The sequence below is a fragment of the Thunnus thynnus genome, chromosome 9, assembly GCF_963924715.1.
Source record: "Thunnus thynnus chromosome 9, fThuThy2.1, whole genome shotgun sequence".
NCBI lineage: Eukaryota > Metazoa > Chordata > Actinopteri > Scombriformes > Scombridae > Thunnus > Thunnus thynnus.
Genome location: NC_089525.1, coordinates 33,482,726 through 33,509,433, shown reverse-complemented (window position 1 = coordinate 33,509,433; position 26,708 = coordinate 33,482,726). Strand labels below are relative to the sequence as shown.

General features: G+C 36.2%; 2 protein-coding genes across 1 annotated transcript; both read left to right on the top strand.

Moving 5' to 3' along the window:
* The window catches only part of LOC137188624 (NLR family CARD domain-containing protein 3-like), a 164,329-nt gene that overhangs the window by 20,937 nt on the left and 116,684 nt on the right, over positions 1-26,708 (top strand).
* emx3 (empty spiracles homeobox 3) lies at positions 2,742-26,082 on the top strand. Its single transcript, XM_067598203.1, has 3 exons — positions 2,742-3,708; positions 20,387-20,571; positions 25,242-26,082. Exons 1-3 carry the CDS (start codon positions 3,330-3,332, stop codon positions 25,407-25,409), a joined length of 732 nt encoding a protein of 243 aa, XP_067454304.1. The 5' UTR covers positions 2,742-3,329; the 3' UTR covers positions 25,410-26,082.

Sequence of the window (26,708 nt, the reverse complement as noted above, 5' to 3'; positions counted from 1 at the left end):
GACTTGCTTTTCTAGTGTATATGAAGTGGGCGCTTGTAGTGCGAACAGTCCACACAGTCAGAAATTTTGGGAAAAAAAACCTTTGCAGACACTATGAACTACTTAACATGCTCACACTGACATGCTAACACGCTGATGTTTAACAGATATAATGTTTATCATGTTCACCATCTTATTTTAGCATGTTAGCATGCTAACATTTTCTAATTAGCACCAAATACATAGCTGAGGCTGATGGGAATGTCGTCTCGCTCTGATGAACCTCTCCTCTTCCTCCTCTTCTCTCAGTACGAGGGATGAAACCGATCATATCACGGATTTGAGTCATATATTTATATTCTGTAAAACTCTTACAGCAAGGAACTTTTGCCCATGGTCTTAAATGAAAACAACATTCAAGATGTCCAATGGTTAAATAAAGTCTTAAATTACATAAAATATTCAATATTCAATTGTTAAATTAAATTGTAATATGAGGCCTGATACCTTCCTCTTTTAAACATGGCAGAGAATGAAACAGCTTGTGTCCACATCACCAAAACTTGATGATAACTTACAAACATGAACACACGTCTCGTCCTGCAGCTTGTTGAATGAGCCACCAAACAAACATTCACCACTAACGTCAGTTGCCTGCAGAACCGTGGGGGGGGGGCGATCCGTACGGGTCACGGATCAACTACGATCCGTTGCACCATTACTCAGTACTGTGTTGTCTCCATCTCTCCATCCACCATCTCATCCAGATTCAGTGTTTCTGTACAATAACATCATTCTACTTCCTCCATGAAGAGTCACCTGTCAGGTAAACATCAACAACAGGTCACGTTAGTCGTCTGAACAAACGACAAGTAGCAGAATGAAATTAATTCACCAGAGGACTGAATGAACTCCAAAACTCCAACATCAGTGAAAACCTGAGGTTTGGAGATGTTTACAGATGTTTACAGGTGTTGCAGAAAACTTCTCACTGAGATTAACAGGCTGAACAGCAGATAAAAGAGGGAGGTTTCCTCTGACCTTTGACCCCCAGGGTCAATTGTCTTGTTCTGTGTCAATTGACCTGTCGCTCAGGGTCACACACACTCATGAACACAAACACACACACACACTCTGGTTAATCTGATTTGTAAAATCAAAAAATATCATTATTAAGATGATTAATTTGAGATAAACCAGTTTTAGGATCCGGTTGTTCACGTGTCAGGTGACAAACTGAAGTGTAAAAAAAAGATCAAACTTTAGATTTAAATGATCTTTAATCACAAACACTGTCAGCAGATCAGATCAGATCTTTATTGACACACAAGAGGAAAATCTTTTAGCAGCGATGCAGCAGAACCATAAAACACACAAAGACAATAAACATGTTAGAAGTGCTGCTGCTGTTCATCTGATTCACAATAAAATAAAGGATGTTTGTTAAAATGAAGGAAAACAACAACAAGTATAAAGATGAGAGAATAAAGTGCTGAGAGGCCGTTTATAATATGTTAGAATTAATAAATTAAAAAATTAATATGTATTAATAATTATATATTAATATAATATAATATATAATTCTATATTAATATGTAATATTATATATTAATATAATATGTTAGAATTAATACATGAAACAGAGGACGTGTGGATTTGATTTCTGTATAAATGTCGACAGAAATGACTGATTTTTGATTTTCACCTGTGATTTAACTCGCTGCCTGTTTTCCCGCCTCATTCTTCTCTCAGACATTTAAATTCCGACAGATCAGTGAGAAGTTAAAGACTGATTCTGTAACGGATCTGTAAGATCAACCATCAGCTGTCTGTCGACGATAAAAACATTAAAAACATTAAACCTCTGCAGAAAACACAGCTGTAATTGTCTCAATGTTCAGTTTCTTATCAATGCAAGTACCAACGTAGCTGCTGCTCTCTACTATTTCTACTTCCTGTCTTTTAATAACAGTTTGTCTGGGAGGAACCAGAAGTCAACGACCACATCTGCTGAGGATCTGATACCAGATAAAACAATAATAATATATAAAATGATAATAAAATGATTTAAAATCTGACAGGTAAAGTGGGACAGAGTCAATGAATCAAACGTATTAAAAAAGGAATTGATTTGCCAATTAATTATTAATAATAAGTTGAATAAACAATATTTAAACACCTGACAAGCAAACTGAAGGTTAAATTGTAGAAGACAGACGGTGCTGGATCCACATATAAACTCTTCTGATTTGCTTCATTCAGCTGCTGTTTCTCTGTTTGATCTGTTCCAGCAGGCTAAATAACCTCCACCAGTAACCAGCTCCATGACTGAATAAGTGACTTGACTCGACTCGACTTGGTGTCAGATTGTGTTTATGTTGAAAAAAACATAAACTCCACGGTAATAAAACATGATGATTTGCTCAAACTGTCCCACTTTACCAGCAAAAGTCTCCCATTTGGCCTTCAATGAAAGAGCGTCAGATGGTGTTTATGGTGATAAAACTTGTTTTTAAAATAAACTCCACAGTTTGATTTCACTACAGATACGTTAACAAGAACCTGTGTAAGTCGGGGAAAATATATATATAGTTGGATCAGACAAACAGTCCCACTTTAACTACAACTATTACTTTAAATGTAAATATATAAAATATAACTTTAACTAACTGTAAGAATATTATTCTTTCTTACAGGAGTAATTAATTTACTAAACATTCATCATCTGTCTCATGAATACGTTTCTTCATCATTATCACCTTTAACATTACATCCTCCTCCTCTTCCTCACCGTCATCCACCATCAACAAAATGGCTGTCTGAGGGGGGTTGCCTCTGCGCATGCTCAGCGCACCTCTGGCAGGAGGGCAGGGCAGGTATCTGGCTGCAGCCTGTTGAGTGACAGAGACACTCCCGGCTCGGCTCAGACTCCAGCATGCGGCGGCAGGAGGCGTGAGGAGACACCGACTGATCAGAGCCCTGCTGCCCCGCCGCTCTCTGCTCGAACCCGGCTGCTGCGCGGAGGATCTGCGCTGCTCTCTGACCGGAGACTTTCAGGAGAGTTTGTGATTTTTTTTTTTAATCCTGCAGCTGCCGCACCGGAGCGAAGAGCGGCACAGACACAGACACCGCCCCGGACACAGGTGAGAGGAAACTTCGTCCGTCTCCAGGTGCAAGAAATCAGGATTTGCGCACGGTTTTTACGCACAGGGGAGAGGTATGGCTCTCCGGGGGAAGCTGGGAATCTGAGCTCCCCGAGTCCAAGGAACTGGACTAACTGGACGCCGATTTGTTCCTTCTTGTTACCCGCTTCACCATCTTCTTCATCTGCTCCGCTCCAGGTGCTTACAATGTTCCAGCACAGCAATAATAAGAAATGCTTCACCATAGAGTCTCTGGTGGGGAAGGAGGCGAACAGTCACAGCCACAGCGGCGGCTCCGGGGATGAGCCCATCCGGCCCACGGCGCTCAGGTTCCCGGAGTCGCTGCACCCCGGAGCCGCCGGGGTGTTCGGCTCCTGCTTCCAGGGGAGCAGCGGGAGGACTTTGTACTCGACCGGGCCGGACATGGTGCTGCAGGAGCCCGGGACGCACACGCAGAGCCCCGGCGGGCTGCCGCTGCACCCGCTGCAGATCCCCCCGCAGAGCTTCTTCAGCCCGCAGCACCGGGAGGCGCTCAGCTTCTACCCCTGGGTGCTGCGGAGCCGCTACCTGGGACACCGCTTCCAAGGTGAGCCGCTGCTTCTTATCAATACTGTTTATTATATTTATACACTTTTATGAACTCAGCTTGTTCTTGCACCGTTTTTCGTGTTTTTGAGCAGCTTTGATTTTTGCATTTTTGCTTGAATCTTTTCTCCATTTTCAGTTTTTATTTCATCAGCTTTGTGTGTGTGTGTGTGTGTGTGTGTGTGTGTGTGTGTGTGTGTGTGTGTGTGTGTGTGTGTTGCAATAATATGAGAGCAGCAATTAGAATCAAGATCTTATTAAATCAAAAATATCACAACTTTTCTCTGTTTTTCTTCATGATTTTTTTGCAATTACTGGTTTTATTGTTCTCTATATTCTATTCTTCCTTTATTAATATGATTATTATGTGTAGGCCTATATTCTTATTTTTGGCCAGTTTTAAGTCAACAGCGACCTGAACACACAAAATCAACTAATAATAATCATAATAATCATTATAATTGATAATAATGAATAAACAAGGTAGTATAAGACTGTCAGCTTTTCATTTTAACAGTGAGCAGTATTCATATAATAAATATTGTAATAGATTATAATAGTATAAGTATAAGTTATGCAGTAAATTTGATTTAACGAGTGATAATTGATTGTATTATTGGTATATTATTAGAGCCTCATTGATCGATCATTTGCTGTTAAACAGATTATGGAGAGAAAAAAGATTGATTAATATTTTCTGGAAAGATAAAAGATCAGTTTATCATGAAAGTTTTTTTTTACGTTTAGACTTTTTATGTTCAGCTGGAAGATAAAGTTTCGATGACGTCACTTCCAACTATTATGATTAATACCAATATTATTGGAAGCTGATTTATCTTCTTTTGTCCGGTTTTCTCCTTTTTTTTGTCTTTATCAGTTTCTCATCATCAAAGCTTGTCACGCACTCTAACTAAACTGCCCACACACACACACACACACACACACACACACACACACACACACACACACACACACACACACTGAACATGAGTCATTTTAAAACCAGAATCTTATCACTTATCTTTTTTTTATGCGCATTTTTTTTCATTTTACATCTGCTGACGTCCCATTTGCAGCTTTTTTTTCAGATTTCTTATGAAAAATCTCAACATGTTCATATTTTATTATTTTATTATTTTATTCATTCTTCAACAGACACAAAATATTCATAAACATCTTCAGTTCTGATGCAACATGAGTTACTATGAAGCCTCTCAAACTTCTAATATTTCTTTTGCAGTGTGGAAGATTATAACTTCACATTTTATCTGATTTTATGTTTGACTGTCAAACTTCTTATTTATTATTATTATTATTATTATTTTTTAACATTTCCCTCCAATCAGAGTCAAGTAAAGTGAAACGTGCGTCAGTAACTTTAAGCAGTGACGCTCAGTGGAGCCTGTTGGCGGGTTTTGCTGTAAATTTAACGTTTTTATTCTCTGTAAGATTTCATAACTATATGAAGTTGCTGCTGTATTTGAATATTTCTTCCACCAAGTTTGTGTTGTTGTTGTTGTTGTTGTTGTTGTTGTTTATTTCTTCTCTAAAATGTGAAGCGCGCGCGTTGAAATCTGCTTTAATTGAAGTGTAGAAACGTGTCGGTCTGTGTTTTGGTTCATCAGAGAAGCTGCAGGATGCAAATTAAATATAAAATATATCTAATTTAAACTAACAGTTATTATCGCGGGTTTGTGACTGGATTATTATTGATTATTGATTATATTACAGACATATAAACTGAACTCTGAGAGACGTCAGTAATGAAACTATGACGCGGCTTTAACTTGAGAACCTTTTATTAAAATATGGAAGATCAAATCTTTCTTCAATACGAGACATCAGATAATAAAGTTTATCAATATTCTTCTTCTGTTACATAAATTATAGTAAATGTTACAATAAGATCCGCTGTCTGATCAGAATGATTCACGGAAAAAAAGATGAAAATCAATAAATCACATCTCTGATGATCAGCTTCCATCTCTGATTCCTTTATTGATTCTTTATTATTATTATTATCAGCTGCAGTTTTCAAACCGTCATGTGACCATTAAAAGTGATCAATAAGCGAAGCAGCAGCTGAAGGATCAATAGTCAGGTCTGATACTGAGGAGAATTATTATTATTATTATTATTATTATTATTATTATTATTATTATTATTATTATTATTATTACAGTAGATAATTTCGCATCAACAGAAAACATTTTGTGTGAAAAGTAAAAATCTTTCGCTCAAAAAATCATTTTATTGTATTTTTCAGTTTTGCGGATTAAAACATTTATTTAAAAAAACGGATAATTGATCAAAAATAAAAATAATAAAAACATTATTCAGAGTTTCTCAACATGAAGCTTTTCACACAGCGGAGAAATTAATTAAAATCTTTTATGTTTAATTAATATTAATACCGATAGAAAACATTAAAATAATAGAATCCAATAGAATGATATTCAGACATTTAATAAAAACTAAAAAATAATCAAAATAATCTGAACATCAAACAAAACGACAAAAATATGCAATAAAATATAATAAATAATCTATAATGAAAATAATAATAAAATATAATAAATAATCTATAATAGAAAATATAATAAAATATATAATAATAACCATCAGATGATTTTATGTATAAATCAAATAATAAAAATAAATACAATGAAAATAGATACAAAATAAAGAATTATTGAAAATTGATTCGAAAAACAAAACAAAATATTTTTGTATTTTATAAAACATTGTGAGTTCAATCAGAGAAGAAAAATATTTGACTTTAAAATTCACAAAAAGACAAAAAATTAAAATTTAAATATTAGTGTTAATGATGTAAAACCTGTTTATTTATTTGTTGTTTTATTATATTAAAGCAAACAAAACAAACAAATAATTGATGAAACTAAAGATTCACAAGAGTCAAACTGACAGGAAGTTGAGTTTCCAAGTTTTCCTCTTTTCTCCTTTTAATGAAGCAGAAAGTTAACGAGCTTCAAGTTGAGATCAAATAAACATGAACGTGAACGTGAACATGAACATGAACATGAACGTGAACGTGTGTTTTACATTGTTTCAGCTCCGTGATGTTTCCTGTTTATCACAGAAATCTTTTATTCTTCATTCAGACGAGTTTGAAATGAATCTTCTAACATCCTGAAATCTAAAACATCAATAAATAATAAACATAAACTCTTCTTGTTTTGGCCACTAAAGTTTAAATCAGTTTTTCTTTTCCAGCTTTTTATTTTATTTTATTTTATTTTTTTGTGTGATGTTTTGTGACCTTTGACCTCAGGCTGTAATGTTGCTGTCAGCAAAGAAAAAAACGATTCAGTCTTTTAAATTCAAATGATCTTTATCTTTTATTACCCACAAACAGTTTTACATGAATTTAAAGTAAATAAACGATGCAGGAAGCTGAAATCAAAGACTGAAGACGAGATCAACCGAATTTAAAATATTAAAGGATTAAAATGTGAAAAACATCAATCATTTAAAAAACGTGTTATTATCTGGAAAACCAGCCGTCACAAAGCTAAAAAACATCATAAAATAATGTTCATACTAAAAAGCAACATGAGTTTATTTATAGAGATCATTTCATAAACAACAGCAACTGATTTACAAAACGTATTAAATTATTAATGCAAATAAACTAGTTTCCTGTTATAAACTCCTGCAGCTTCAGAACAGCGTTAACGTCTCTATATGAGACAGTTATGATGCTGCTGCACTGCTAACTGCTGGTTATCGATTATATTCTATTGATTCTGCTTCTTATTGGTTCCCAGTTTCACTTCCAATATGGGAAGAAAGAGGTCAACAGAATATCTTTATTATTCTTTTAAGATAAATACGAGTCGACATGTTGTTGTTGTTGTGACGCAAACACGTCTTTGTTTACAATAATGAACGTTATTATGTTTTTAACAGGAACCTGTTTCTTGGTGTTTTGGATTCAGTTCTGATCAGGAACCAGTTTTTGGTTCCCAAACCTGCAGCTAACATGCAGTTTGTCAAGCCGTGGTTGTTGGACCCAGACAGGGTCACGTGGCTCCGTCAGAGGGTCCAGCAGGATCAGCAGCGGGGGAGTCTGTTCCCAAAGTTTCAGCTGCATGTAGCTCACACACACACACACACACACACACACACACACACACACACACACACACACACACACACACACACACACACACTCTACCTTAAAATGTCATGATTTATGTTATGGAGTCTTGAGTTTTGTCCCCAAAGGGAGGCGAGACCCCACATGTGACGGTGGAAACAGATTAATGTCCCCACAACATGAGGAATACCAGCTACACACACACACACACACACACACAGACACACACACACACACACACACACACACACACACACACACACACACACACACACACACACACTGAGCTCTTCACTTGTCAGATTAGAGGCTTTTGTTCTCAGGCGTTTGGATCTTTTCTCTGACAGCTGTAAAAACACTCGGAGAGAAAAAGAAACTGACTGAAGGCTCAAAACGGAGTCTGAATGTTTGGAACGAATGAATGAATGAAGTTACAGCTGCAACTAATGATTATTGTCATTATTGATTCATTATCTGTGGATTAGTTGTGTGGTGAAAAATGTGGATCAGTGTTTCCCAAAGATGACGTTGTTTTATCCACAACTCAAAGATCTTCAGTTTACTGTCACAGAGACTAAAACCAGAAAATATTCACATTGAAGAAGCTTCAATCAGAGAGTTTTGATCTGATTATCAAAATAGCTGCTGATTAATTTTCTGGTAAGTTGATTAGTCGACTAATCGTTGCAGCTCTGGTGTAAACAAACCTTTTAACAGATTAATGTTGTTTCTATATGAGAACAATCTGCTTGTTCTGATTAAAAGGAACCTGTTTACTCCTCATGTAACGAGACGTTACTGCGTAATACTGTTCTGTATATTTCTTTTATAAATACATTAACCACACATACTGATGATATTGATTTCCGTGTGAGACGTATGATCTTTTGAGTCCGTCCGCCAAAGAAAAACAAAACAACAGGTCGTGATGTCAGTTTGATTGACAGCTCATCTAGTTGTCGTAGTAACCGTGAGGCGGAGCAGCGATGACGTTTATAAATGTGACAGAAGAGGGAGGCTGGATGGAGGCACGATCGTCCCCTAATCTTAAACCCTGTGGTTATTATTGTTGCCATGACGACGGAGGTGACCTAACTTTAAGGAAGTAGTAACTTTAACCCGCCACATGTTTCTCTGACCTTAACAAAGTGATCATTTTAACCCAAACCGTCATCTTTAAACCTGTCACATCATCAATCATCATTATTGATTAATAACAGACAGATGATGTCATCCTGCTGATCACTGCCGATAGAGACGCCAGATTAGAAAACGCTGCTACATGTCGTTCAGGAGTCACATGATCAAACCACAGATCTGGAGTTTCATTGGAGGACTGGTTTGATTTTGTAGTTTTATAAAATTATTCATTATTTTTTCAGAATTGTATTGTTTCTCTTTTCACTTTTGCTTTATTTCGAAGAGGCCGCTCTGTGTTTCGGCTGATCCTTGTTGTTGTTGTTGTTGTTGTTGTTTGTTTCTGATGCACGGCACTGATGTTATATCACAAAATGACAGTTTCAAGTCTTAAACAAAGGTTCAGGAACTTCCTAAATGAGCTGCTCACTGTATATTATAGCAAACGTTACTAAAACTGGAGGAAGAAGAGCATTTGTTGGGGACTATTTTCAGCGGTGGATGAATCCACGCTTGGTGCTCTAGTGGGTATTTCTGGCAGCAGGGTGTGTGTGTGTGTGTGTGTGTGTGTGTGTGTGTGGGATTGTGTCAAGATAAACTACAGTGTGTGTGTGTTCATGGTGATGAAGCAACATCGATGTGGTTCACTGACGTGTTTTTAATAGTTTTTTAACAACAGCAGAGACGGATGAGTTTCTTCTGGTGGGTTTTTAGTGCAATCAAGCAGCAACAGTGTCAACAGAGTAAAACAGAAGCAGAGTTTACCTGTAGCTGCTCTCACACACAGGTGATCCCATTAACTCCTTCCTCCTCCGCTCACAGTCTGCTGCTCCTCCTTTCACTCAGACACATTTTTATTCATTAGCTGGAAGCAGCTGACAGCCTCACTTCATCTCGCTGTGTCCTGTTTCTGTTTCTGGGATCAGGTGTGTGCAGGAGGAGGAGGGGGGGGGGGCTTTATGACGGGTCAGGTGTATATTAGAGGCTCTCAAGCTGGGGTCCAGGGACTCAACGGAGACTTTCAGGAAAATAAGGAACAACCGATGTTTAAAGTTCACTCTTGAACTTGTAAACAGCAGAATGTTCATAATGTAATATCTAAGTTTGTGCATAAACTACTAAAAATATCATCCTACAGTAAGTACAAGTAAGTACATAAGTATTATGAGCTTGATGTAGTTAAAGTATTGCAGTAAAAGTACATAAGTATTATGAGCTTGATGTAGTTAAAGTATTGCAGTAAAAGTACATAAGTATTATGAGCTTAATGTAGTTAAAGTATTGCAGTAAAAGTACATAAGTATTATGAGCTTGATGTAGTTAAAGTATTGCAGTAAAAGTACATAAGTATTATGAGCTTGATGTAGTTAAAGTATTGCAGTAAAAGTAGTGGTTTGGTCCCTCTGACTGATATATTATTATATATGACATCATTAGATTATTAATAGTGAAGCATCAGTGTTAGAGCAGCATGTTACTGTTGTAGCTGCTGGAGGTGGAGCTAGTTTACACTACTTTATATACAGTTAGCTAGTTTAGTCCAGTGGTTCCCAACCTAGGGGTCGGGCCCCTCCAAAGGGTCAGCAGATAAATCTGAGGGGTGGTGAGATGATTAATGGGAGAGGAAAGAAGAAAAAACAAAGTTCTGATACACAAATCTGTTTTCAGTTTTTGGACTTTTTCTCTAATCTTTGATTTTTGCTGAAATATTGGATCATTTGAACATTTATTGAAATGAAAGCATGTGAGAAGTTTAGAGGGAAAAATCACTATTTGGTGGAGCTGTTAACAACTCATAGACATGTGAAATGTGACCCCGACTACACACTGCTTTTTGTAAGACGTCAAAAGCCAAAAAGGTTGGAAACCACTGGTTTCATCTTTAATAATGTGTTGTATTTTAAAAGCTTGTTATATTATCCATTGTGTCAAATCTTCATCTGTAAAGTAACTAAAGCTGTCAAATAAATGTAGTGGAGTAGAAAGTACAATATTTCCCTCTGAAATGTAGAAAGTAGCATCACATGGAAATACTCAAGTAAAGTACAAGTACCTCAAAATGTACTTAGTTACTTTCCACATCTGGTAACTTCTGTCTAGTTTGAAACTAAATACTGAATCAGGTTTCACCATTAAAACTTAAGAAATGTGTAAACAGGAAGTGATTGTAGCTTCATGAGCTGTAACATAACTTCCAGAAATAACCAGAAGATAAACTGAACAGCCAACCTGGGAAATATGTTTTATATTCAGTAGTTTTCATGCAGTTTACAGTGAGATGATGCTAAGCTAACCGATGCTATTTGGTCATTTAGTGTAACTTCATTGGTTTATTAATGTCAGATATATCGATCATATTCCACATCAGTCTGTCTGTTGGTTCATGCAGTTAGCTTAGCAACAGTTTCATCTCTACGTAACAATACGTTTTAATTTAATGACTCGTTAATCTGTGCTTCATAAACACGGACGTTCTAACGAGGCGGAGTTTGAACTGGGTGTAACTGTTGTATAAACTAGCTGAATGAATTCCTCTGTATTGTTTTCATATTTCTTCTTCGCTGTTTATTATTTCTGTGTCTGGAGTCGGTTTTAACCAGTTAGAACCAGTTTTAACTGGTCAGACTCACCAGTCTGAGACACACATACTGTGTCTACTGTAAACACTTTGAGTGGGACAAATAATTGATGGTGATATTTTGAGTGTTTCTTTTCTTCCCTGCTGACAAATTAAAGTCTGAAATGTTCTTTCACTGTTCAGCCTTTTATAGTTTTCATGTTTTCTCCTCAGTTTGCGTCACCAGGAGCTAATTTGTGCCGACTCGCGTCTCTCTACTGAGTCTGTAATCATCTCCGAACTGTAGCTTTTGCATTTTGTGTTACTGAGCCTCAGGTTGCAAAACCTTCATCTTTAGTGGCTTTGTAGACCTGAAAGAGTCATAAAAGCTCAGAGCAGCAGACGCACAACTTCTTCTTCTGTCCATGAACAGCTGAACTGTGTTGTTATTAAACTGGACTTTACATCATCATTCATTTAGTTCCTGCTCTATACTGCTCACCTTCATATATCTCATCAAACTGATACTGTTATGTTTCATTCACTTCATTTCTTTCTCCATATTTCTTTTCAAATGTTTATAATCCCTTCTCACAACTATAATTCTTATATTATTTTTGTTTTATTTCATTCTTTATTGTTACTTTACTTTTGCTCTATTTCTACTCATGTTTATAGGAGCATAAGTTTATGAGACACATTTCTTTAGTTTTCTCTGTAGTTTCATGTTGAGTCTGAATCACTTTTCTGTTTTTATTCTTCTCGCTGCGGTTTTGAGCTTTAACAGAGTTGAAATCTGTCAGAGAAATGTGCAACACTGCTCGCTCCAGAATATATACTGTTCATATTTTATTGTACGTTTCTATATTTTATTTTGACTTTTCTTATTATTTATATTGGACAGTTTTTCCACCAAAACACTGACGCACATTCCTTGTTTTTAGAAACCAACTCGGCGATAAATCTGCTTCTGATCATGTAAATCCTGCCGTTGGGTTAACGTGACGTCGTCTGTAAAGATGTGTTTATGAAATATACGAGGAGGTGTGTGTGTGTGTGTGTGTGTGTGTGTGTGTGTGTGTGTGTGTTTATGTGTTGGACTGAGCACGCTCAGATCAGGTCTGGGCTTGTTGTCAGTACCAGGGGAGCCTGATGTGCCAGCTGCCCCAACAACCCTCCTCTGTCTGCTCCACCTCTTCTTCACTCCTCCTCCTCCTCCTCGTCTTCCTCTCTAAGTATGTTTCCATCCACCTGTTTTCTAAAACCCGAGTGTAAAAGAAAGTGTAAAAAAAAAGTCGAAATATCTTGCAGGAAATGTTTCCTCTTGTCTGAGATGTGAGTCTGGATTAAATACTTTATTGAAACAACAAATACAATAAACAAAGACAATATTTTTAACCCTTTTTACATTTGAAAGCAGTTAAAACATCCTGAACTTTTTTCTTTTAGCCTGAAATTTTATGACTTTTCCTGAAGTGACGCAGAAAAAAAAAAATGGAAATATTTCAACTTTTTTTACATTTTTGTGCAGCTGATAAACAGAAGCATTAATCATGACGGCTGTTATGTTCTCCTGTTTTATGTAACATAGAACCATCATATAGTGTGATTAAACAAACAGTGTAAAACCTGAAGAATAAACTCTCTCTGCTCTCTTAAATCATCATTAAAGGACGGTTCCCAGTGTTTCCAGTGTTTCCAGTGTTCCCAGTGTTCCCAGTGTGTTAAACCAGCAGTCAGGTGTCTGTAATCATTCCTCCTGTTCATACTGGATATTAAAAGATCCTTCAAATGTGTTTTCAATGGAAGTGATGGAGGATAAAATCCACAGTGTGTCCACACAGTCATTTAAAGTCTGTGTGAAGCTTCTATTCATCTTCATCAGTCTGAGTTAGTCATATCAGTGGATATCTGACACATTTACAGTCTTTTTAGCATCAAATTCCTTCTTTGTGTTTCCTCAGATTGAGACGTCACTTCAGACTCAGCAACACTTTCATGTTTTTGATTCTGTTTCCTTCGTGTCGTCAGAATAAATCAGCTGAAATAAAAGCAGCAGAATGTGTGACGACGGTGTTTGTCCTCCTCCTCCTCCTCCTCCTCCTCTTCCTCTTTCATTACTTTCTTTCTCTGATTTTAATTTTATTGTTCCACTTTAATTTCATCTCTTCCTCTTCCTCTTCATCTCTTTATTCTTTGTCTTCTTCCTCCCTCGTCTTCGTTTAAAGTTGCATGTTCTTGATTGATTTATATTTTTATTCTGTTTTAATACAAAATCTTATTTATTTTATTCCACTTTGATTCAATGTTTAATGTCCTTGTTAAGCACGTCACTTGATTTTGAATAGTACTTATTATTATTATTCTTCTTCTATCGCTCCTCTTCTTCCTCACTGTTTCACCCTCCGTCTTATTTCTTTTATTCCAACTCCTCTTCCTCTTCCTCTTCCTCTTCCTCTTCCTCCTCCTCATCCTAATTAAAACTGTTTCTCTGACTATGATTTGAACATTAGAGCTGTCAGTTGATTAATCAATCGACTATTTTAAATTTTGATAATCGATCATTTTGAGTCGTTTTTAAGACATAAATGTCCATATTTTCAGATTTCAGTTTCTTAAATGTGAATATTTTCTGGTTTCTTTAGTCTCTGTGACAATAAACTGAAGATCTTTATGTTGCATCTTTGATCCACATTTTTCACCATTTTCTGACATTTTATGGATCAAACAACAAATCGATTAATTGAGAAAATAATCGTTTATGAAATCATTAGTTTATTTATTTTTCCATTTCAGTTTGTCTTGTTTCTTCCTGTTTCTCTTTTTATTCTTCCTCCTCCTTCATTAAATATGTTGTTTGTTTTATTTTTGATCTTATTAAGTTATTTTATTTCACTTTATGTCCATGTGAAGCACGTTGTAACCTGGTATTCTTCTTCTTCTTCTCTCCTCTTCTTCCTCTCTTTCATATTTTTACACCTGTGATGTAGCAGACGCTCATGTTGGAGTTTTTTCCATGCTGTCACACAGGAAGTCATGCGTGTAAAGTGATTCTAACAGACAGCAGAAGAAGAACTATGCGGTTATGATTAGCAGCAGCAGCATCCAGCACAGCTGAACAGATGAAAAAAAAAAAAAACATCTTTCCACCAATCAACCCGTTTGATTGACAGGTCATAGTCCACTTTCATCACCTGCTTCTGTTTACATTCCTCACCTCCTTTTCTTCTTCTTCTTCTGTCATCACAGCAGCTGAAACTGTTTGTCAGAAGAATCCTGACACAGAAAATATGTCCTCGTCTCTCTGCAGCCTCTCTGTTTTCAACAAACCTCTAAATCTCAAAATAGGCGTTTAAACACTTTTTGGGCAAAATTTCTGAACACTGCAAATTTAGTTCTACATGTGTTTAAGAGTGGAAGCAACGAAAAGTCACATTTCACCTCGTTTGCAGCTACTTTCTTATAAAGACGGATGAGATAAACTGCTGTTGATGAGGAATCAGAGGCAGAGTGTGAAAGTTGGAGGAAAAGAACATCATACATGTGTCCACTGATTTAAAATGAAGGAAGAATGAGTGCGTAGATGTTCGGTGTGTTCAATTTAGAGTCAACAATTAACCTCCATAGCTGTGTGGATAAAGAGACTGAGTGAATAAACGATGATGTACATGAATCATGTGACTTAAACGTCACTGAAGAGCTGAAAACATCAGATCATCAACACATGAAACTAACAGAAACGTCACATTTCCATCATGTTTTCCATCGTTTGAGCTTTGACTGTCGCTCTCTTAATGACGTCATCTCGTTGTTTCTTCTTCTGCGACGGTTTAACGGCATCGACTGTTTATCTGCTGATATTCACACAACAAGAGCAGCAGATAGAAACAAACATTCACTACATTTTGTTTTGGTAATTTCCCAGAAATTCAGTGAAAGATTTGAGCGACATGTGGAAGGAAACGTCACACTGACTTGTTGCCACTTTAGTTTTTTGGCTTCTTTATCTTTTCCACTTTTTTTTAATACTTGTTTTGTTTTCCTTCTGCTATAATTTGTGCTAAATTTATATGTGAACTTGGACGTAGACACAGACAACAAATGCAAATACATCGAGTCTTCTTTGTCAAGATCATTTTAGACATCAGAGTGTCTGAATATTCAAGGAAACATTTTTCTCCTGCAGTTTGTCCGACTTGCTCGTTGTGTCTGATTTAGTTTTATGTTTCCAGCTCTGAACAAACTAATCTGTCTAAGCAGAACCACATGTCTTTACCTTCTTTATGTTTTACTGCTTCACATGTGTGCAGTAAGTTTCATGTGCAGTACTGACCATCCAACTGTGAATGTCGGTTTATTTTTACCTGATACGTCTGCATGTAACCAGGAGTTCATGGGTTCATCTGCATGGACGTGTGCATGTAGAGGAAATACACAAGAACGGATGTGTGAAAGTACAACGTGTATCTGAGGTGTTCAGCATATATGAATTGTGTATATTCTAGAGTGTTTTTTTTTTTTTTTTATCTGTTCTTGTAGTTCTATTTATATCTGTTCTTATCTAGCACCTTTCAGGAAGTTGCACCTTCAAACTCGTTGTACCGCCGTGCAATGACGATAAAGGCATTCTATTCTGTTCTATTAAATTGCAAATTTGCAAATCAAGATTGGTGAACATCATAAATTTTAAGGCTGCTGAGGTACTTCAGAGGTTTCACTGAGGACAGTTGAGCTGGTTTAGACTGATCCAACAGATAAGTGGCAGCGAGGTGGATGGAAACGCAGAGAAAGCTTTTAAACATCCTCCGCTGGAAACGTCTTCAGAAACAAATACAGAAACTTTGCTCCAAGTTTCCAAAGATGCCAAATCCATCAGGCTGACGTTTGGAAGAAATGTGTCTAAAATGATGCAGTTATTAAAAAAAAAAAAAACATTTCGGGTTTGAAAATGGCTTCAGTGAAGTGAGAAGAAAGTGTAAATATACTATAAACATCTGAAAAAGAGAAATCTCTCTTGAACATTCAAAATGTCTTAAATGATAGTTTCTCTGTCCTTCTGCTTTCTTATGTTGACGTCGCAGCAGGAATTCTCTGAAACCTGGTTGTTGTTGTTGTCGTTGTTGTTGTCGGGGTGTATTTACCACCATTAGGCTGCAGCATGCTGTCATTACCTCCTTACAGTATGTGACCTGCTGTGTTTTAAACCTTCTAACTAAAGTTCATGACAGACTGAAAACAGGAAGGTTACACCTGTGAGTCGCAGCTGAGAAACAACTTTGGGTTTGTTTAGTTATTTAGTCACAAGAACAAGATTATTTATGACAGTTTAACTGCAGCAAAGTCAGCAAAATGTTCTTTTTGTGTGTTTTTATATTTTATTTGACTATTTTCTGTCATTTTTTCACCTTCATTCTTTCTTTTTTGGCATAAAACCAGTCAAAATTAAATTTATTAAGTCTAAAACATAACTGGAATTAGCCTGATTTAACTCTTATTTAACTAATAAATACATTAACTGGGAATGTTGACAGTGTGTATACAGGTGTGTAATGAACACTTGTTACATACTTGACTGCTTTTTCTTTAACAACCTGTTTCAGTCGTTGGTTGAATCGTTATCTGATCACTTAAAAACACCAAAAGGAAACTTTCTGTTTTCACGTTTTGAATGTTTCTGTCATTTTTTTCTTTCTTTCCCTCTTGGCTTAAAGCTGGTCCAGTTCATGCATTGTGTCTAAAAATACTGGAATTAGCCTGTAAAATACTCATCAAGTATACGTTTCGTTAGCTGGTGTCAGATGCTGATTTAATTGAGCAGATGTTTCGTGTTAAATCCTGCAGACGGAGGATTTCAGCAGGTGTTATTAGCTGTTTCTCTGCAGCTGATTATTTCTTCTACGTCTCTTCTAGTTTGATGAATATTATTTTAATCAAATCTTTAATCTGTGATTTATCCAAAGACGGTTTGTAGTTTCGGAGGACTGAAACCGAACCGGCAGACGTTCTCTCACCTTCCTGTAAACTCGACGCCATTGTTACATTAAAGCATCATCTCGGCTAATTTGACATTCAACAGAAATCAACCGTCACATTTGCAAGCTGAAGCGCCATCGGTCACAATTCCCGACTCACGGTTTGCATATGAATATGACTTCATAGAAAGCTAACGCTGGATAAAAGGTGAGATCACGTGTCTGGCTTTCTGCACGCCATCATTGTCCTCCTCGCCTCCTCGAAGCCGCGAATCAACCGACTTTTTTGCGTGCGGCGTGTCGGCGGCGGCGGCCTCCTTTCAGCCGAGCCGCAGCAGTTGAGGGGAACTCGTGCATGGATTTGTTTTTATGTAAAATATATTGAAAGATTTACGTACGATTTCAATAAACATAAAAAAATAAAGCAGATGTTGCGTGTGTCACAAAGAGAGACGCAACGTCCAGTTTGTTTGTCTCGCTCTCACTTTGTCTCGCTCGACGCGGATCAGACGGGATTTATTTCACCGCACGTCAACGTCTGATAAACAAATTAGTTTCTTTTGTCTTAACCTGCGATCGTTTCTGTGGTATGAAGTCAAATCTCTTAAACTAAAATTAACACTACGGCAACAACAAAACAGCCTTTTACAGACTTGCAGTTAATATTTCACTTTATTATCAGCAGGAAAATGTTCTTAAGTAAATGTGAGAATTATTTATGCATTAACTTTATTTAATAGAGTGTAGTAATATATTATATATGTTTTATATTTTTGTATGTTTAGCATGTAAAACTGAACTCCAGCTGGCAGATAAACGTTGAGTAAAAAGTACAATAAAACTCTCTGAACACATTTCATCACAAGCAAACAATATCATAAAGAGATGCAATTAATGTTTACTGTTATCAATTAATCTGCAGGGTATTTTTCTCCATAATCAATGAATTGTACTATCTACAAAAAGTTTAAACATTGTGAAAACTTCTATTAGAAGTTCTCGCAGTGAAGTTATTCAGTTTAAGATTCAAGAGACTTTGTCACATAGTAACAGAAAATCCTCTTTGACTCGACTCAGTCAAACGTTACAATAACAAAGTAGAAACAGTAAAATGAGTCATGAATGTTAATCGTGTTAATCAATACTGTTGAAAGACAAGTTCAGGTGTGAATATCTGAATGTGACTCGTGTGATTCTTTACTTCTCTCAAAACTGCAACCAGAGAATGTTTGTCATTTATATTAAGATGCATAAAAGTAACTAAACATGTGCAACAATTTACATCAGAATATGATAAATCTAAATAAGGGGGGGTGATGACATCACGCTGCGGTGATGCGGCGGCGGTGGATCGACTCAGATTTCAGTCTGCGGTTTTACTGCAGATCCAAACACAAATATCTGATGCAATAAAAACAGTCGATGTTTGATCAGATTAACCTGAACAAACACTACTGACACACACACACACACACACGTCTTTCTATCCTTGTGAGGACCCTAACTGACATAATACACTACTGAGCCTGTTACATATCCAAGAAAATCCACAGCAAAACGGAAGTACGACAAATAATTAATATCATAATTAATTATGAGAAAGGCCACAAAACAATAACAGAAATCTAGTTTTGTATAAACAGTCTAGTTATATATACCAACAACAATTGAACTTTAAATCAAAAGACTAAATCAGCTAATAAACTCCGTCCAGCAGGGAGTAAGATCACGACCCCGGTACGACTGCTGAACGGCCAACTGGCCCCGTCTGCATATTCCTCCAGAAACACACGACACTACTAAACCCTAAACTAACCTAATCGTAACCTTTAACCTTAAAGTGTTAACCTTTAAACAGATCTATGGATCTAGTGAGGACCCGTCCTCACTTTGTTTAAAACTGAAATAGGTCCTCACAAAGATAGAAAGACAAGAACACACACTCCCCACATCACATCTGTCTTCATTTCAATTTATTTCTGTTTGCAGCACAAACAATAATCAACATTTCTCGTACTGCTGCTTCCTTTGTGAGGACGCGTTTCAGTTTTATGGGGACATTTTGTCGGGTCCTCACTTTGTCAAAGGGACTGTTTGAGGGTTTAGATTGTTTAATGGTCGAGGTTAATTACGTTAATAATTGTGTCATGCAGACACAATTATTAACGTACGGGGGGGGCCTTGTCTGGAGGTGGAAGTCTATTGATTAGGTGACCGACAGAAAATTGGCAACAGTTTTAATAACTGATTAATTGTTTCAGTCGTTTACTGCGTTTCTCTGTTTTTATATGATTGTAAATTGAATATCATTGATTTTGTGCTGCTGGTCAGACAAAACAAATCATTTGAAGACATTTGTGATATTTTTTTTTTCACAATTTTTTGATGTTTCTAGACAATAACAATACAATTAATCCATCGGGGAAATTATAATCTACATTTTTAAACTATTTTCTAACATTTTAGAGACAATTAATCAAGAGATTATTTGGCAGATTAACAAAAAAATCAAACAAACAAACAAACAAAAAAAACATGACAATTTTGTACAGAAAATATGAATTAATGACAAACCTGTGAAATGATGTAAAATATTAGGTAGCATTAAGAAATTTCATAGAATTAAATATGAATAATGAATAATGAATGACTGGATGAACAAATGAACACATGGATGGAAAAATAAACATTTTATTCAAAGGAAATTTGTAAAAAAGGGATATTTCTTCTAATTTTCAATATTTTAATATAATCAGAAACAGTCATGTTATACATTTTGTCTCAACAAATCAACCTTTTCTGACTGTGAATTTGAACTTTCAGCCTCTCGGACGATGTTTCGTGGCAGATTTCCGTTGTTTGCTGACTGTGTTTGTTCTTCCTGTTTCAGGAGACGACAGCAGTCCGGAGAACATGCTGCTTCACGGTCCGTTCTCCAGGAAACCCAAAAGGATCCGGACGGCGTTCTCGCCATCGCAGCTCCTCCGTCTGGAACGAGCCTTCGAGAAGAATCACTACGTGGTCGGAGCCGAGAGGAAACAGCTGGCGAGCGGTCTGTGCCTGACCGAGACACAGGTAGGCATGATGGGAAATGGAGGACGGGTTGTAGTTTATTATCACTGGATCAAAGAAGAAAAACAAAAAAAAGGATTATTACTACATAGAATGAATGGATGAAGCTAAAGCTAAAGCTAAACACATCAGTTTGTTCCTAAAAATATCACAGAATGAACTAGAAGAAGATCTGCCAGGTGTTTACAGTCAAGATGGCGGCAAAGATAAAAAAACAGGGATTTATTCATCTCGTATGGTGTTTAAATTTAATGGATCATAACATATCAGGTCTGGAATTAATCTGCAGACGCTTCAGTTCAACATGAGACCAAACTTTTCTATAAATGTCAGTTTTTGAGCCACGACAGAAGCTAAAATATGACTCAGTGAGCTTTGTTTTTAACCGACTGAAACCTTTTGCTGTGTCGTAACGCATATCGTAAAATGGTGAAGACTGCTGAAAAGATGAAAGTAGCCAAATGAAACAATTCTGCACAAATAATATGAACGTATGAATGACAAATAAATTCTCATTAAAAAATTAAAAATTACATAAGAATGATCGAATGGATGAATGAATACATGAATGGAAAAAAAAAACAGTCTGGTGAAAAATAGTCAAATACAACATTTTCTTCCAGAAAATATGAGTGAGTGAATGAATGAATGAATGAATGAATGAATGAATGAATGAATGAATGCAGACATCAGTGAATTATTAAAGTAATTCATCAATCATGGATGCATGAATGGATGAATAAGAATCGTCTAGGAAACAGTTCAGCTAAACAAAACATGAATCTTTCTTCAGATGAATGAACGCATGAATGAATAACTAAGATTTTCATAAAAGTCAAGTTAAATATGAATAAACGAATGACTGAATGAATCAATGCATGGAGGGATGAAAACCAAATTCTGGAGTATGAATGAATGAATGAATGAATGAATGAATAAATAACAAAAAAAGAAATTCTGATATCAAGTATTTAACTGTTTAGGGGAATTGTTATAAAGAAATAATAATAATTATAATTATTATAAAGAAATATGAATAAATGAATAACATTTACAATAATTAGTGTGATCTCATCGGGAATTTTATTAAAATAAAATGAAATAAATTAAAATAAAATAAAATTATATAAAGTAAAATGCTATAATATACAATTATAAAATGACATAAATTAATAAAGTAAAAAAATAAATTGATACAGCAGCAGAATGAACTTAATACTGACAATAGTTGGTCTCTTCATATATGGAAAAATAAAACAAATCAATAATCAGTGACGTTCATATAAATAAAGTACTTAAAATACTACAAAGTACTATTACTGCTGTGTATTAGTACACAGGACTGAACCTGGTGCTTCGCTCAGTGATTGACAGCTGCTTTTTATTTGTGGTCTCTGTGTTTGTCTGTGATCAGTTTTTCTGTGTAATTTCCAGTGACTGATCAGTGATGTTTACCTGCAGACAGGTACTGCGGGTGATCAGTGTATCTGAAGGTAAACACAGGTTGTATTTAAGGCTGCTGGCGCTGATCCAGATCACAGGAATGTTGCGGGGAGGTGAGTCGATGGTTAGTCATCTACGAGACGCTCCCTCCTGCTCTTTCTCAGCCCATGATTGACAGCGTTTGTCATCAAGTAGCCGCGGTTATACGAGCCCTGACGCCAGAGAGATGACGTGGATATCACGTATAATTGCACAACAGAGGACAGGAAGAGAGCGAGGGAGAGTAATCCATCAATCAGCCGAGAATCACAGCCATCAGCAGGTATTAATCAGACATAAATTAGAGCTTTTGCAATCTTTGCATTTATAGACGATAATCACCCAGTAATCTGCTTCCCTTCAAGAGATTTTAGGGCTGATGATTCAAAAAACTCTTCGCATCAGTTTTAATAATCGGCTGTCAGCTCATGTTCATCGCTGAGTGTTAAACACGGCGACTGCAGACAGGAAAACACTGAAAACACGTTTAAAAACTGAGCAGCAAAACATTTATTCATCTTCTGTCATTTAATTCTGTCGGTTTTCACAGTTTTTATTATTAGTAGAAAATAACAGATTACATTTACTTATTACTTCAGTATTTCTACTTTATACTACTTTATAATTATACTTAACAAAATTAAATAGTCAAATATTGTACTTTTAACTCCACTGACAGTTTTAATCACTATTTTATGGATAAAAATATGATCACATTTTAAAATCTGTTTTTATTTCAAATAAAATTTTTAAGTAAAATTCAAGTAATTTTAAACTTTTTTTAAAGTTTTGAATGTGACTGACAGGTTGTGTTATATAATCTAATGAGGTTTGTAGTTCAGAGCAGATCTGCAACGATCAATCAATTTAATCAATTGACAGAAAATTAATCAGCAACTATTTTGATTAGTTTTAGTCATTTTTTTAAAGAAAAAATACCCAAATTTTGTATTTTTCAAAAATTTAAAATGTGATGATTTAATTCTTTTATTTGTCATATTTGATAGTAAACTTGTTATTTTGGGTTTTTTTTTACTGTTAATCAGACAAAACAAGACATTTAAACATTGTGATGTTTCACATTTTATAGACTGAAAGATTCATTGATTCATCGAGAAACTAGCAGCTGTAATTCAGAGTGAAACATCTCAACAACTATTCGATGGAGCCACGATGAGGAGTTGTAGTAACTGTGATGTAATAGCACTAATATCATTTGTAGTAACATTAATAGTAGTAAGACTGGTAGTTGTATGTGGAGTAATACTGCTACTACGAACAGTACTAGTAGTAATTTACCAAACTTGACCTTTACAGTGGATGTTGGCACTGAGAAGCTGTTATGAGCTGTTATATTCTTTATTATGTGTTTACGATATTGTATAATGAATATAGTGTATTATTAGTTAGAATGAATATAGTGTATTATTAGTTAGAGAATAATATTTATATTATCATTATCTGTTGTATTTTTCGATCTGCCAGTCTGCTACAAACTGAAATATCTCCTCTGACTTTTCATATAATGTCATCATCTGGTTAATTTATTCTGTCCAGTGTTTTAGTTTGTGACTTAAAACCTGCAGAACTGATGACTAATTTCCCATCAGGCTCAGCTGATCCAGTAAAAACCTCACAGAACCACCAGCATGACCGTCGACCCGGTCTGGATCCTGATAGAAGCAGTAACAACCAGATACAAACAACTAAATATAACACAAATTAGAGTTAGACAGCAGTGTGATTAAAAAAATACAGAATAATATAAATAAATAAATAAAACAGAACAGAATAAAATGCATTTCCAGTACGACGAAATTTATTCAGCAACTCCTGGAACAGTAGATACGACTAAAAACAACATTTATTAAAAACAGTCAGTATAAAACATTCTGTGTTAAATATAAATCATATAAATGCATCTTAGAAGCCACATTAATGGCACCTTAAAGAGAACAGAAGAGATTATTTCTGCAGTAAAACTTCCTCAGTTTTAAATCAAATAACAGACGAGAAGCAAACATAAAAGCTCTCTCAGCTGATTCCAGTTAAATAACATTTCCTGATCCTCAGAGGATGAACTGATTTGCGGCTGTGAGAACAGTTAAATTAGCTTCATGGATTTATTATGGGCAGTAATGAACAGTTCAGCCTGCGGGCTTCAGTTTAATCAGCTCAGTTTGATGTATTATAAATGCTGATGTGAGTCTTAATCTTTCTGTGAGTTTAGATAAAGTCGCTCTCTTCTAAAAGCGCTTGCCATGTTACAAATTAAGCCTGCAAAGATAAGACGAGTTTTACTTTCATGTTGTCAGCGAGAGCAGCCCAACAGGAAATAACCTCCTCACACATTTCTTTTTTTGTCTTTAACTGTCCGACTCGTCAGCGTTGAGATAACACCGATGGATCTATCAGAGTGACATCAGCATCATAATTACACAGCATCCGTCACGCAGAGAGGATCTGATATGAAAGTGTCACCCCGGGCTTTTGGCTAGCGCTGAGGGAGAGACGCTCGAGTATCGTATCGTGTCGATCTGGATCCTGTCACACAGATATATGATGTCAGATCGCTGACAGATTGTGCAACATGAGCTCTTAGTCAGCAGGTCTCACGTCTACAGGGACGACTCGGCTGGACGTGTTCTAACACTTCTGCATGTCAGATTCATGTTTTACCAGCAAAAAGATATTAAATCACTGTGAGCCTCCTACACATTTATTATTATTATTACTGTCAGCAGTAGTAGTACTAGTGGTGGTTGTGGTAGTAGCTGCCAGCTGTGGAAGAAGTATTCAGATCCTTTACTGAACTAGAAGTACTAATAAAGCAATTAAAAGATACGTCCTGCATGAAAAATCCTCCTTTTTAGCTTTTACATACATGAACTGAACATCTTTGGAGTTTGGACTGTTGGAGATGGTGTAATCTTGTTCTCTAAACGGGCATTTTTCACTATTTTCTGACATTTTATAGACAAAATGATCAATTAATTCATGGAGAAAATAATCAGCAGATGAATCAATAATGTTTGGTTGCAGCTCGACTTCTAAGGTGAAGATTGTAGTGAGCATCAGACCAGGACCAGCACCCACCGCTCGTCCTCTGATCAGTTCAATCAATAAAGTCACATTGTATTCTGTTTTTCCGACATGTATTGATCCGGACCTCTCTGTGTCTCCGCGTCCAGGTGAAGGTTTGGTTTCAGAACCGCAGGACGAAGCACAAGCGTCAGAAGTTGGAGGAAGAGTCTCCGGAGGCGCAGCAGAAGAGGAAGGGCAGCCAGCACGTCAGCCGCTGGAGAGCAGCCACGCAGCAGCCCGGAGCCGAGGACGTCGACGTCATCAGCGAGGACTAGACTGCAATAAACACACACACACACACTAACACACACACACACACACACTAACACACACACACACACACACACACACACACACACACACACGCGGTTGCATCAGTTAAAGCATCAAACAGACACCAGAATGACTTTCAAGGTGCGTTCAGGCGTCTTTTCCACATGTTTAAAGAAAGCAGGAAACAAAGTTTTCACAGTAAACAGTTTTTATGTCAACAGTTAAACTCATGAACGTGATCGGCTAACTCGGCTAATGTTGCTAACAGACACAGTTCACTGTCTTCATTTCAGTGATCAGGTTCATCTTTTTAAACTCAAGTTCATGAGTTTTTCTCCCACAAATCATGTTTGTCATCATAACAATCACAAAAATGTAAAGTTCATCATAAATATGAATCCTGTTGTCTAAATAAGACAGATTTATGGCCAAAATTATCAGTTTTATAACAAATTAAGCAAAATATTATGCTTTTCATGTGCACAAACTTGTGTAAAAGACCCTGAACGCACCATGAGGCTAACTTTAACTCTCTGTGTGTGAAACAGTTTTGTTCAGGACAAAAAAGAGAAATTTGAGCTGTAATTAATCTGTGAGTCGAGATTCATAAAACAAAGAACAGTTTTAATTTATGACACAAACGTGTCTCTAAATTTAAAGAGAACAGAAACATCAGTTAACTCCATCTGTTATATTTCTTCAAAGAAACAAAAAAAAAAAAGTGTTTTATAACGACTTTGGCAGCTAAAATGTCATAAATATTGAAGTCATGAGTCGTACGTATGACTTCTCTGGATAAGAAGTGTTTTTAAATTTTTTTTTACCTAATTTGGTAATAAAACAAACAAACCAACATGCTCACAGTTACAGTATTTAATGTTTTCAGACACATTTTTATTTTATTGTGAATGTTATGTAAAACATGCATAGAAGCAAAGAAAGCTCACATACTTTTATTACTATTATACAGTTTTATTGATTTTTGAACAAGAAAAGAAAAGGAGCCTAAATTTCAAAGTGAAAGTATAAAAGTTGATGTTGTCACTGATCGTTTTCCCTGCAGCCTGTTTTACTTCATTTTGTGACACGCTCAATGTTTCACTAATCAAAACAAACAAACGGCGCACTGGTGACACGTGTGTGAGCATGTCGCAGCGCTGCAGAGACTCAGATTTATCTGCAGTTTATTTCACAAACAATTACTGATGAAACACGCCGCCGCCGCCGCCGCCTCTGCCGTGTCAGAGCCGCTCTGTGAAACTGGTTGTTCGCTCTGAAACATCAAAGACTTCAGTGACCAA